The sequence below is a fragment of the Octopus bimaculoides genome, chromosome 11, assembly GCF_001194135.2.
Source record: "Octopus bimaculoides isolate UCB-OBI-ISO-001 chromosome 11, ASM119413v2, whole genome shotgun sequence".
NCBI lineage: Eukaryota > Metazoa > Mollusca > Cephalopoda > Octopoda > Octopodidae > Octopus > Octopus bimaculoides.
Genome location: NC_068991.1, coordinates 5,975,719 through 5,990,045, shown reverse-complemented (window position 1 = coordinate 5,990,045; position 14,327 = coordinate 5,975,719). Strand labels below are relative to the sequence as shown.

The 14,327-nt window shown below is 38.5% G+C and overlaps 1 protein-coding gene across 2 annotated transcripts in view; it reads right to left on the bottom strand.

Annotated features, from left to right (window-relative positions):
• LOC106877186 (neo-calmodulin) overlaps positions 1 to 14,327 on the bottom strand; it is a 69,172-nt gene that overhangs the window by 9,153 nt on the left and 45,692 nt on the right. For both annotated transcript variants that reach the window (XM_014926026.2, XM_014926025.2), the window contains exon 2: positions 4,565 to 4,595. In XM_014926026.2, the coding sequence (XP_014781512.1) occupies positions 4,565 to 4,595 (31 nt within the window). The remainder of the gene's footprint in view (positions 1 to 4,564; positions 4,596 to 14,327) is intronic.

Genomic DNA, 14,327 nt, shown 5'->3' with positions numbered 1-14,327 from the left:
GTGATTTGCGTCATATTGCCATACATGTATATGTGTGTGTGTGTGAGAGAGAGAGAGAGAGAGAGAGAGAGAGAGAGAGAGAGAGAGAGATGAATGCAATGAAAATACTGTGGAAAAGGAGAGGCAGAGATGGTTAGGGAAGTAAAAAAAAAATTGAAGGAATTTATTTAATAACAGCTGAATACAACCCATAATGTATGGAATGAGAACATAAGCTGAACTGCACAGATACAGTGTGGGTGGATGAAGTTATGGAGACGGCAGGGTGGGTGGAGGACAGACTGTGATAGTAGAAGGGTGGCTTGGGAAAGAGAGAGGGTGGTGGTAAGTTTGCTCAGCTGTGCCACCAGAGCGTATGTATCGGGCGGGTGGGTGGTGGAGAGAAGAGAGATCAATGCTCTGAGAAAGTAGTACTTGTTCTGAAGTGACATCAAGAGATTACTCCACCAATCACCCACCCCTGCCGCCGCCACCACCACTGCCAAAGTGTACAGAATTGTTCAGGAACTAAAATAAAATAAATAAATGAGAGAAAAGAAAAACTCTGACATTTGGTTAAAATAGTTTCTGTCATTGCCCTACCACTACCACCACCACCACCACCAGCATCATCACAACTGCCAGCATCCCCGTTGCTGGCTCTGAAGTTACAGGATACTTAACTATGAATGATTGAAGTACTCGAAGCATCTTGTCTCTCTAGAATTTTCTCAGGAATTCACCACAAACTGTATCGTTTGAGATCTTCTGACACACATAAACACACACTCATAGAATTGCAAAACAGAGTAATTTGGCAGTGACAAGGATGATGGCATCTGTAATATCTGAGAGATATTAGAGGACTGAGATAGCATGTAGGGGGGGGGGGGGAGAAAAGTGAATATTAAATGTTGGAGAAATGTAGAAAAGAAAATGGATACACACACACATTTACACATACACCACATGGCCCATGTGTGGTCTGATCAATAAGTATCTGGACTGTTGCTATAGTAACGAAGCTAAAGCATGGAGAGTGAAGCTGCCTGGCACAGATTGACCTTGAACTCTGCTGTGCATGCATATTAAGGTCTAATGTTCTAACTCACTTCTGCTGTTTACAGCAATACTTGGAAGGAAGGTATGTAGTGTGTGATCATCACATTTACCATGACCGATAAAGTTGAGCAAAGAATCTGTATCAAATTTTTGCCAAAAGCTTGGAGATACCTGCTCAGAGGACTATGCAAAGTTTTCAAAAAGCTTTCATCAATTTTTGACACCATCTGTGAGTTATCCAAGACAATGACTTATACATACTTTGAATTACTCAATGGTAACAACTGGTCATGTGGATTAAAAGAATAGATAGCAAGGTTAATCCTGAACAAATGTAATCTTAACAAATTTTACGAACAATGAATATTCATTTATTGGAACAATTCATTTATTGATGAATCACCACTCCGCAAAAATTTTGGGCCTTGTGTCTAGAGTAGAAAGGATTATTATTATTATTATTATTATTATTATAAGGCAGCGAGCTGGCAGAAACGTTAGTACGCTGGGCGAAATGCTTAGTGGTATTTCGTCTGTCTTTATGTTCTTACATTCCCACCCCCACCCCCACCAGTATAATGAGAGCTGTTTATTATAATCATGGATGATTATCAAGTGGTTATTATCAAAATTATCAAGTTCCAAACACTTATTTAAAATTAATTGAAAATTATCCGCTTAATTAAATTCAAAGCTCTAAATATTGCTTTTAAATTTTCAAGTAAATGTTTACTACTACTACTACTACTACTACCAGCACTGTATTGCTTATACAAATCAAAACAAAAGAAAACTAATTACAGAGTCATGGGAGATGTACGGTAATGGTGGTTGTGGTGATGGAATCAGATATTGGTGCTTGGAATAGAGATAACTAGCGTGTCAAGTTGGTCAGGGTGGCTGGCAGTATTGGAGTGGATGTATGCACAGATACAAAGGAAGTTCTTGTTTCTTTTTGACAGCAGATAATGTTATCAAATATTTACTGTAATCAAAATTAGTAGGCCCAACTACTTAGTTTGAAATGAATGCTTAAGTATCTGGTTATTCAGAAAAGGAAATCAGACATTGTTATATTCTCTGGTTAGTTGTAAAAAAAGATTTCATTTCAAAATAATCTCCAGAATATGCCACTCAACGCACAGGTGTAGCTGTGTGGTTAAGAAGTTCGCTTCCCACCCAAATACTTTCAGGTTCAATTCCCTGTGCGGCAATATCTTCTACTGTAACCCTGAATTGAGTGTCAAAACCATAATGATATCGGTTAGGCAGCTGATGATGGGAATATATATCTGATGTGCTTGTTGTTTGTGAAACTTTTATATTTTTTGCTCTCCTTGTTCTAAGTGGCCCTTCATTCTTGTAAGATTGAATTTGTTTTAAGGTTTATGGTGATTTTGTTGCTAGTATCATGTCATACACTGATAGTGTGTGATTGTCAGGATTAGAGTCCTGTTATTGATCCCACCAATAACAGAGCAGTACATGTAAATAAAATGTACTGTTCTGTTATTGGTGGGATCCCAGAGAAAGAGAAAGACAGAAGGAAAGAGAGAAAGAGAGAGAGAGATATCATTTCATATACACAGGATTTAAATTTGATTGACCATTAGTTTCATACTGTAAAAACATGATGAGCTCACCTGCTTGTCTAGCATGCTGTGTATTCAAGCAATCATTGTATATTTGAGTCTGAAAGATTGCTTGGAAACACATGGCATGCTACACAAGCTAGTTGGAGCATGTTTTCACAGCATGAAATTAATAGTGGCTCAAATTTAAAGCTTGAGTATGTATTCTTTTCCATGCTTGAATAGGTGGAATGGAGTTTACTGAGGCAGATTTTCTATGGCTGGATGCCCTTCCTGTTACCAACCCTCATCTGTTTCCAAGCAAGGTAATATTTCCCTCATGACCAGACAAGCTTTCACAGAATATCGGAAGTAAACAACACTGCTTGCATGACAGTGACACTCATTTACAACTGTCAGACAATATCAAGACAAGGACACACAGACACAAATACATAATGAGAGTGTGAAGAAGAAGAGTTAAAGTAAAACACACACACACACATCTCCATGCAGGTGACAACACACAAGAATGAAAATGGTCTAAACTAAAGGAATGGAAATGACCATCATGCTGATTGGAAGTGACAATCCTGGGGGAGTGGTGTTAGCTCCACATCATTGGTGGCAACAAAAAGAGGAAGTAAGAGAGAAGTTGGATTTATAACAGACAACCAATGGGAGTTGGAGCTCCAAAATCACACCCTGTCTTAAGGACATATTGGATAGCACTGAATAAAAGACAAAATGTCAAAGCTGGAATACATTTGACTGTTGGTCTGAATCAGTGTTTCTTACTTAACTTTATTGGACCTCTATAGCCAATCGACGTTTTAAAAAATCATATGGTTTTATAATTAAACATACCCTAATTGAGAACCACTGGTGTAAACTATCAAAGACTAATCACCCCCCCCCATCACCCATCAAGTTAAAAGGAGCCACTCTCACTCTGTAATTTTGCATCTCTATTATAAGAGTTACCATCTCTAGACCTTATTTATTTTTTAAGGTTAGGTCATGCTGATGATTTCTAAAAAGAGTGAAATAGTACTAACTGTTATGACCACTAACTAGAAATTTTAAGAACTTAGTAATAAGTAAGCAACAAAAGTAAAATAAAAGATAGAAAATATAAATCAGATAGGCACAGGAGTGGCTGTGTGGTTAAGTAGCTTGCTTACCAAACACATTGTTCCAGGTTCATTCCCACTGCGTGGCACCTTGGGCAAGTGTCTTCTACTATAACCTCGGGCCGACCAAAGCCTTGAGTGGATTTGGTAGACAGAAACTGAAAAAGCCCGTCATATATATGCATATATATATGTGTATGTGTGTGTATATGTTTGTGTATCTGTGTTTGTCCTCCCCATATCGCTTGACAACCGATGGTGGTGGGTTTACGTCCCCGTAACTTAGCGGTTCAGCAAAAGAGACCGATAGAATAAGTACTAGGCTTCCAAAGAATAAGTCCTGGGGTCGATTTGTTCGACTAAAGGCGGTGCTCCAGAATGGCTGCAGTCAAATGACTGAAACAAGTAAAAGAATAAAGTTGTATTCTATGCAATTTTTTTTTACCTTATTCCTAAATTTCAAATTCCAACTGAATACTATGAAGAAATGGTTATCTCCCTTGTATTAACTATCTGCTAGGGGGCACCACATATATATTTAGCATTTTTCTTAAATCAATAACAAGGATGTAAGGGATGATGGTTAAGAAAAAAAAAAAAAGTCAGCTGTTGGCCAAGAGTGGGGTTAGTAACAAGTTGGAGGGAGTGGTGATGTTATTTAGCACAGCAAACAAATAAAGATATGAGAGAGGTGCACAGGAAAAGATGTGTCAGAGAATGATAAAAGGCAGAATAAGTAGTAGCAGTAGTAGTAGTAGTAGTAGTATCATCATTATCATCATCATCAACATCAGCAAGAACAAGAAGTAATAGACTTACGACCAATCTTCTCTTCTGATAGGTACTCAGCCTAAAGACAGAGAGAAAAGTCATCTATAAACAGTGTTTAGAGGAAAACATATAATTTATACATCAGTAGTGTGTGATGTATGTAGAAGAACACAGATGTTTGTGGGATGTAGAGCCGAGGTTTGTCAGTGTTTTTATTTGACTCTAAATAAGGCACTAAAAAGTGTTACAGAAACAGAGATGCCGGCAGCTTTTCGTAGTTGTATTACAAAAAGGAAAACGAGAGTGAGTATGAAAAATGTTGTAATATAGCGACTGACACATGCATTGCAATTTGCTGCGAAGGTACCAATGTATGTGACAGAGTGGTGCATTAACGCTCAGGTTTACAAAATATTGGAATATCCTAGCATTTTTATATAGGAAGGACTACAGAACCCTTTATTTTTAATGATTGCAGAGCAGTGGTTCCCAGGCCACATTCCTACCCCCGCCCATTCCAACTGACCATCACAGACACAGAACCTCTTTCTAAAACAAATTCAAAGCAACTATATTTCACAAATAAAACTTAACCTAAGGAACCCAATATTTTGTTTTTACATGAATCACTACCCCAACATCGTCCCACTTTTCTTCAACACCCCCTTGGAACTTTCCACCACCCTAGAGGGGCAATACTGCCCACTTTGAGAACCACTGTTGTAGAGTGATTATGAGGGAGTCTAGTTACTATTTCTAGCAGGTGAAGTGACCACATACAGGTTCTCCCCTCTCTGCTTTCTTTCAGTAGAGATGCCGACAGCTAAAATGTCTATCCTAACTCATAGTGCAGCTGTTCTGAAGATGAGTCTAGCCATTATTTACCATTTACAAAGTACATCATTCCTCAGTATTTGCCCAAAGCTTATCGGCAAGATGAAGGGTGAGAGGGGTGGTGGTGGTGGTGTGAGATAATGCTTATAACTCACTCACTTACTAAAGCCAAAAAGAGAGACACTATGTGGTTTCTCAACCTGCTAGATGTAACAGCCAAATCTCTCTCAAATCACTCCTTGTTATTATCTTAAAAAAAAAAAAGAATTACACATTGGATAATGTGAACCTTTTGTACATAGAAATTATATGGGGCAGCCATGGTTGGGATGTCCATGCAAGTCTGCTTGATCTGACAACCAGCATTGGTTTGTTTACATCCCTGTAAGTTACCAGATCATACGACTGAAAAATGTGACTGTGTGATAAGAAGCTTGCTTCTCAACCACATGGTTCTGGGTTCAGTCCCACTGCATGACACCTAGAGCAAGTCTCTTCTACTATAGCCTCCAGCCGACCAAAGCCTGTTGTGTGTGTATGTATCCTTGTGTCTGTGTTTGTTCCATACTACTGCTTGACAACAGGTGTTGGTTTGTTCATGTCCCTGTAACTTAGCAGTTCAGCAGAAAAGACCAATAGAATAAGTATCAGGCTTAAAAAATAAAGTACTGGGGTCAATTCATTTGACTAAAAACTTCTTCAAGGCAGTGCCCCAGCATGGCCCAGGAAAGGCATCCAGCTGTAAAAACCATGCCAAAGCTGATTTCAGTGGTGCTGGTGCCACATAGAAAGCACCCAGTCCACTTTGTAAGGTGGTTGGCATCAGGAAGGGCATCCAGCTGTAAAAACCACCAGAGCTGTGCCACATAGAAAGCACCCAGTCTACTCTGTAAAAGTGGTTGGTGTTAGGGAGGGCATTCAACCATGAAAACCATGCCGAAGCTGATTTCCCCAGTGCTGGTGTCATGTAAAAAGGACCTGGGCCACTCTATATGGTGGTTGGTGCTAGGAAGGGCATCCAGCTGCAAAACCCATGCCAAATCCTGGGCAGCTCTTCAGATGACCATCTCCTGTCAAACCAATGCCAGCATGGAAAATGGGTGTTAAATGATGATGATGATGCACACCTACATACACAGCAGAACAACCAGATCATCTGCTCCCACCACATAGAGCTTAAGAACATACGCAGAGTCTATTAGTTGGAAATGTACTGTTAAAGAAGCAAAGAGAAAATTGGCTGAAGAGAAGAAAACAGTAAAAACATTGCTGTGTGTTTGATAGCGATAAGGTATCTTGATTGGATCTGCTTTTGGTCTTACGTCAGAAGTAAGACATAATGGAGATCTGGACATCAACCTGTCTGTGTGAATAGGCACACACACACACACACACACATATAAATAAGTATATATATGCATCTATAATATATAGCTGTAGAAACTCTGCCAAATCAGATTGAAGCCTGGTGTAGCCATCTGGTTTCACCAGTCCTCAGTCAAATCGTCCAACCCATGCTAGCATGGAAAGCGGACGTTAAACGACGACGATGATGATGGTGATGATAAAATATATTACATATATACATAAATATACACCAGATAGTTGCCAGTCAGACACTTAAGGAAAGTATTCACAATCCAAGCAAATATCTACACACACACACTGAATTCTATAGTGACAGTCATATCCAGACAAACATATGATGTGTGGAATAGATTATGTCTTACAGCTGACACACGGCCAGGCAAACACTACACACACACACAGAACCAAATATTAGAAATGCTTAATTATATTGGATATAACGTTTTGTAATTAATTTGCCATAGAACAGATGAGTTATTATCATCTGTGAATTATTAATGATTGAGATATTGGGCATGTTTTTTTATTTTTTATAAGACTTCATAATGGTAAATAGATTTTGCATGGCGGCAAGTCGCAAAGTACTGGACTGGAGGAAGAGAAGACGACGACGACAACCACCACCACTATTGAATTAATGGCTTTGTGTTCTAGCAATGAACTGCAAGTCAATGAGATTATCTGGCCAGCTAGAAATAGCAACCAAATCTCTCACATCACATCTTTGCCAATCTTAAAAAAAAAAAGAAAGAGAAAAAGAAAAAAGACATTGGAGTAGTCCTGTCAAGGGGTTTATCTTGGGAGTTATTTGACCTTTTCTACTCTAGGCACAAGGCCCGAAATTTGAAGAACACACACACACACATTTATATATTTAACAAGCTTCCAGTTTCTGTCTACCAAATTTCCTCACAAGGCATTGGTTGGTCAGGGGCTATAGTAGAAGATACTTTCCCAAAGTGCTGTGCAGTGGGACTGAACCCAAAACCACATAGTTGCAAAGCAAGCTTTTTATCCACACAACCATGCCTCCTCCACCACACACACATATATATATATAACAGGCTTCCACACAGTTTCCATCTACCAAATTTACTCACAAGGCATTGGTTGGTCCAGGGTTATAGTTGAAGATACTTTCCTAAATTGCTGTGCAGTGGGATTGAACCCCAAACCACGCCTACACCCACCCACCAAAGAAAGGCATGGCTGGAACACAGCCAGCTTGATGAAGGTAGGCCAGGGTGGGGGAGGAGGAAGGGGGTAAACAATAACTGGTGTTTACATTTGAAACTAGTAATGAGATTGTGGAACATTCGTTACATTCATTATAGACTCTTCACTCCACCCCCAACTAACATCATGACACACGCACACACACATTATACACCCTCACAGCAATAAACACCCAGATTTAATTACAACATCGATGCACTACCTGCTGTGCACCTACTGTGCACTCAGCTACTATGCAGTCACCTGATCTACTAGTAATAGCAACCAAACTTCTTTCAAATAAACTTTGCAAAAGGAAGGCTGTAATGTAGTCTTGAATATAAATATAAAGGCTTGATGGTCTTACACACACATATACATACACAGAGAGAAAGAGGTAAGTTTGATATGTCTGTACATCTATTATGCAGGTAGGTATACATATATTATGTCATACCATGATACTGTGTGCACTGGGATACGCATTGTAAGGCTGCTGATATTAAATAAAATGTTAAATACTAATATGGTATGCAAATTACTATCCCCAGTTTACTGTAGCTACTAGATTTGATGTGTATGTAAATGGATTGGCAACCCGTTTCTCTGGAGTTGGTCAAATGATATGGATATCACTGATGAGACCCCAATAACAACAGAAAACTGGATCAAGGCTATTTATTTTTTCTCAATCTACAGAGAAATGGGTAAATTTGTATGTCTACTACGCAGGTCGACAAATATTATATCATATATATATATATATATAATCTCAATCTCAAGTAGTAACATTATATCCACTTCACCAATCACTGCTATAACAAAATACATCTTTAGTTCTACTTAGTCACTTGATATGCTAGAAAAAGCAGCCAAACCTCCCTCAACTCACATATTACTGTCTCTGAAAAGGACATGATGTATAGTGTAGTTCTGGTTTGGGCTCCCTGTACACAGAACAAAAGATGATATTGCCACAACTGGAATGTCTCTGATAAGCTCACCTGGGAATTAAACTCCCAACAACAAAACATCACCAACATTATGACAGACACACACACCTCATATCTTAATAGCAATAAACACCAGTCACACACACACAAACTTAATCTACATACACATTATAGCCTTGATGGCAATAAGCACCTACATGTGCAACCAGCCACACACATAGTAAAATTGCCAACCAACAACACAGGCGAACACAGTTCTAAGCATTAATAGGTTTTCTTGTTTACAAAACATTGGCCATGCCTCCAACAACGGTAAAACGACACCATTATGAACAGGAAAAATATATTACTGTAACAGTAACTAACCCAATAAAATAGAAAAAAACCAGTGGCATAAACACAAACAAAAACAATAACGAGGAGACATGTGATCAACAACAAAAATGCAAATAAAACACAAATATGTAACAACAACAACAACGATTACAGCATCTATTGCCACCACCCATTTCTGCTCAGAGATGAGGCGTAGTAGTGGAAAGAGGGGGAGGTAGAGGGTGGAGAGAGAAAGCAAGCCAGTAAATTAGAGCTGTTTTACTCTCTCTGCTTTCCTCTCTCTCTCTCTCTCACTAATATCATTCTTTTACCCCAGGATGTTGAGAGGCGTGGTCTGGTTGACAGAAAAAAATAAATAAATAAATAAGCAGAACAAAAACAAGACAAAAAAGAACTGTAGTGGCAACATAAACAGTTAAGTAAATAAATAGTCGAGCGTCCCCTGCACTTTGCCAAACGCTCAACCAGATGTGAAACTAAACAACAAATGTAAGATACAGAGCAGTGTTTCTCAACCGTTTTCCTACTTATGGGTCCCTTTGACTCCTCTGTTACCCAGATTGGCCCTCTTAGCCATTGGATGGTTAAAAAACCCTATTTTACTTTTACAATTAAATGTTATTAGGAATTGTATAAAAAAATTGTCAAAATATTTTGTGTAATGTAGGAGTAGAACAAATTTATTGCAGATAAATTTTAACAACAAAATTTTATGTGGACCCCCCACTGCCACCAAGGTCATGTGGGCCCTTGTTGAGGGACTTACTGGAAGGATGCTTGAGGGTCATATATGGCTCTGGGAGTGACAGCCGAGAACCATGGCTTTTGATTCCAACTTGTCTAAAGACTAGCATTAAATCTATTTTCTGTTTCTTTCATCAATTATTGTGTGTGTGTATGTCCTTGTGACTTAGCACTCCACCAAATGACACCAATAGAATAATAAGCAGACTTCAAAAGAAAAATACATGAGAACTGGCTTTGATTTGTTTGGCTAAAACCTTCAAAGCTGTGCCTTCTTTTATAGCCCTGGGCTGATCGAAGCATTGTCAGTGAATTTGGTTGATGGAAACTGTTTGGAAGCCCATATATGTGTGTTTGTGTTTTTGTCTACCACCACCGTTGGCTTGTTTACACCCTACCCCCATAACTTAGTGGTTCAGCAAAACAGATTGATATAAATAAGTACCAGACTTAAAATAAGTACTGGGGTCAATCTGTTCAACTAAACCAGGGCTGGCCAACCTGAGGCCCGCGGGCCGCAGACTTTTATCTTGCAGCCCGCTTGATACTTTCTTGAAATGGGTTTATTTAAACAAACATTAAAAATTTTTTTATCAAAAATTAAAGATTGTAATGAAAAGTAAAAAAAAAAATACTACCGTTTTTGCAATGATAATATTTCATGCTGAATCAACAATCATTCATTCATTATTGTAATAATGGTATGAGAAAGCAAAATGCTTTCAATTCTGTCAGGATACAAGTGGCCCCGCAATGTAATTCGAGCTGGCCATGTCTGAATTAAACCCTTCAAAGCAGTGCTCCAGCATGGCCACGTTTCACTGAGAGAAACAAGAAAAAGGTAAAAGAAATTACTAAAGAAGACAGAGACTTCTATGAATGATGAGATTCTATTTAACCTTGGTGCATAATCATCATCATCATCATCACCATCAGTCGTTTATGTTTCTGCTCACTGATAACAATGTCCTCCTACTCACTGATAACAATGTCCTCCTACTCACATTCAGATTCCAACAAAGATTCTTTTGAAAAAAAAAAAAAAAAAAAAAAGTATTGTACCTGGTTTACATATTTTATCACTAACCCCCACCCCCAACCATTCTAAACACCCTGGGCCTCCTACAGCATCCTTGTGAATTTTCAACATCACTCAACCCGAAGGAGATGCTATTGCTTTGGTTAAGAAACACCGATCTAAATATCATCATCATTGTTTAACGTCCGTTTTCCGTGCTGGCATGGGCTGGATGTTTTGACTGAGGACTGGCAAGCCAGAAGGCTGCACCAGGTTGCAATCTGATCTGGCAGTGTTTCCACAGCTGGATGCCCTTCCTAATGCCAACCACTCCAAGAGTGTAGTGGCTGCTTTTTACGTGCCACCGCCACAGGAGCCAGGGGGAGGGGGACTGGTACATAATTCCTCATCTCTTAAATAAAGAACTGAAATAAACTTCCATACTAAGAGAAATAAAATCAAGAAGAACTGCAAAAACATTCAGTGTAAAGTGGTCAAATAATATTTCATGCATATGTGCTTTATCATGTGGCCTTCTCCCACTAGGAAATGGTAGAATGTGGCCCCCAGTTGACAAAAAGTTGCCCATCTCTGATCTAAACAGTATGTTAAGTCTGTGCTGAGTTAATTTTTTTAATATCCGTGACCATGTGTTATCATGGAAAGAGTCAATTAATTGCAGCTGTTTGGATATTGATGAGTTGGTACGGCTGACGTTGCAGTATTGTGTTCTTGAAAAATAGAGACACCTTTAGTATACTTTTATGGTAACACACCAGTTCAATATGGTAGAGAAAGAAGATTAACTACGATACTTTTTCATTCAAGAAATCCCATTTGATCTGACAAATTCATAATAGTTGTGACTCCCAAATTCAACATATACTGGTAGTTTTAACCATCCAAACCAGTATATTACAGGTTGCTTTTTTTTTAGGAGAGGTGTTATAGGTCAAATCAAATATATTAGAACGTAGATCATTGTAAATAAGCTAGTTTGAAGACACACATTAGCATACAGCAGGTAGCTACGTATGTCGACTGTCTGGCATATTAGTTGTTTCTCTGGATTGTATTACAGAGCTCTTGAATGATATGTTGGAACCCATTAACATTTAATGTAGGAAGATGCAAAGCTTCTTTGCTATTCCTAGCTTGTACTACATTCGTTTTGAAGCATATTTCTTTTACCTTAAAGTAGTGGTTCCCCAATTTTTTTTTTCAGGATGCCACCCTCTTGGTTCTATGGCCACATTCCTAATCCCTTCCTCTAACTCACCATCACAGAGATAAACCATTTTCTGCAGTGAATTCATAACAACAATATTTCACAATTATAACTTAACCCAATTAACCCTGTTTTTAAATTTTTTTTTTTAATTATATCCATTGACCCATTTTGGTTACTCCATTTTCTGCCCCCCCCCCCGATTTCTCCACTGTCCCCAGCGGGGTGGTATCGCCCACTTTGGGAACCACTGTATTAAAGCATTAAAGTCCTCAACAGTAGCTCTATACCTTTTCTAGTTCACATTTAAGAGCAGGTATCAATGTGTGGTTAAGAAGTTTGCCTCCCATGTGCTCAGTCCTACTAATTGGCACATCAGGCAATTGTCTTCTACTACAACCCTGGGTCGATCAAATCTTTTGAGTGGGTTTGGTAAATGGAAACTAAAAGAAGCCCATTGTATACATACATACATATGAAGTTCAGTAGCACTGTGTGGTACCTAGGGTATCTTCTATTACAGCCCTGGGTTTATGAAATCTTTTGAGTGTATTTGGTAAATGGAAACTAAAAGAAGCCTTTTATATACATACATACCACACACACACATATATGCGTGTGTAGGTGATTCAAATGAGCATCAGCATTTCACAAGTCCCAGAAGTCACGACCATTTTGGGCAGTTACACTTGAGATGGTTCGATCTGGTGGCCTCCAAAAAAGTCTAAGCTAAGAGCATTAGACCCCTTCGTAAGAAAGCTAGCAAATGTATACAACAAAGACAAAAAAACAAACAAGCAAACAAAAAACGGAGAACATGGTACACATTATGAACACAGCAACAAGAAATAACAACAGGTGTCTTTCGACTGAGAATGAATCAAATTGAGCTGTGTATGAAGTGAAAACCTAAAGGCAGAAACATGAGATGGACATAAGAGGTGTTGGCGGTCGGCAGTCAAGCGGAGAAAGAAAGATCACATGGAAGGAGGAGAGATGGGTACACACACATATATATATATAGATATTAATCGTCATCATTATCGTTTAATTATATTCCTTGCTGGTGTGGGTTAGACAATTTGACAGAATCTGATGTTTCCAAGGACAGCATTGTATTCCAACAGCATGAACTGGGCACCTTTTATGTACCATCTGCACTACTGAGGTCATTGCGTAGCTTGTAGAACTACAAACCCTGGTGTGTTGGTCAGCTTCATGCTGGTGAACGAGGGATTGAACTATGAGAAGAGCAGTGCAGGTTCTTGTAGAGGATCTCTGTATATCTATATCTATGTACACACACGATAAGCTTCTTTCAGTTTCTGTCTACTAAAATCCACTCGTAAAGCTTTGCCCAAGGTGCCAAGCAGTGGGACTGAAGCCAAAATAAAATGGCTGAGAAGCAAACTTCTTAATCAAATGCCCAATAAAATAATATTAGTCATTAATAGTTTTTTCTTTACTAAGTAATTACTATTTAATGTTCTCTGTTCTGAATATGTTAACGCTAACTTAACTACTCTATTTTATGTAGGTGGCATTTATAAGTTATTGAAAACCAGATGTTTACGAAACATGATGCAATTCTTAATTAAAGCACATTATATCAGTAACTGTAATTTCAAAATCTTGCAATTAATTCCTGAAAACACTTGTGTATATCTATTATTATTAATATTTTTTGTTCAACAAATTGGCACCTGTATTGGTGGCACGTAAAAGTACTCATTACACTCTTGGAGTGGTTGGTGACAGGAAGGGCATCCAGCTGTAAAAACCATGCCAAAACAGACACAGAAGTCTGGTGCAGTCTTCTGCATGGCCAGCTCCTGTCAAATAATGATGATGATACATACATACATACATATGTGGTACTCATCAACTTGCCTGTTTATTTTTCAACTAAGAGGACAGGACAATAAAAACAATATAGTCCTCTTAGTTGAAAAATAAACAGGCAAATAGACATAATACAATGTCTGCAAGTTGATGAGTACCACATATTCCCCTCCATTTTCTTATTGCTATATATATATATATTCACAATTTAGGTTAGTTGAAATACGTTTGTCACATATTTCTCTCACTCTTTCTTCTTATCTCTTGAGTAAC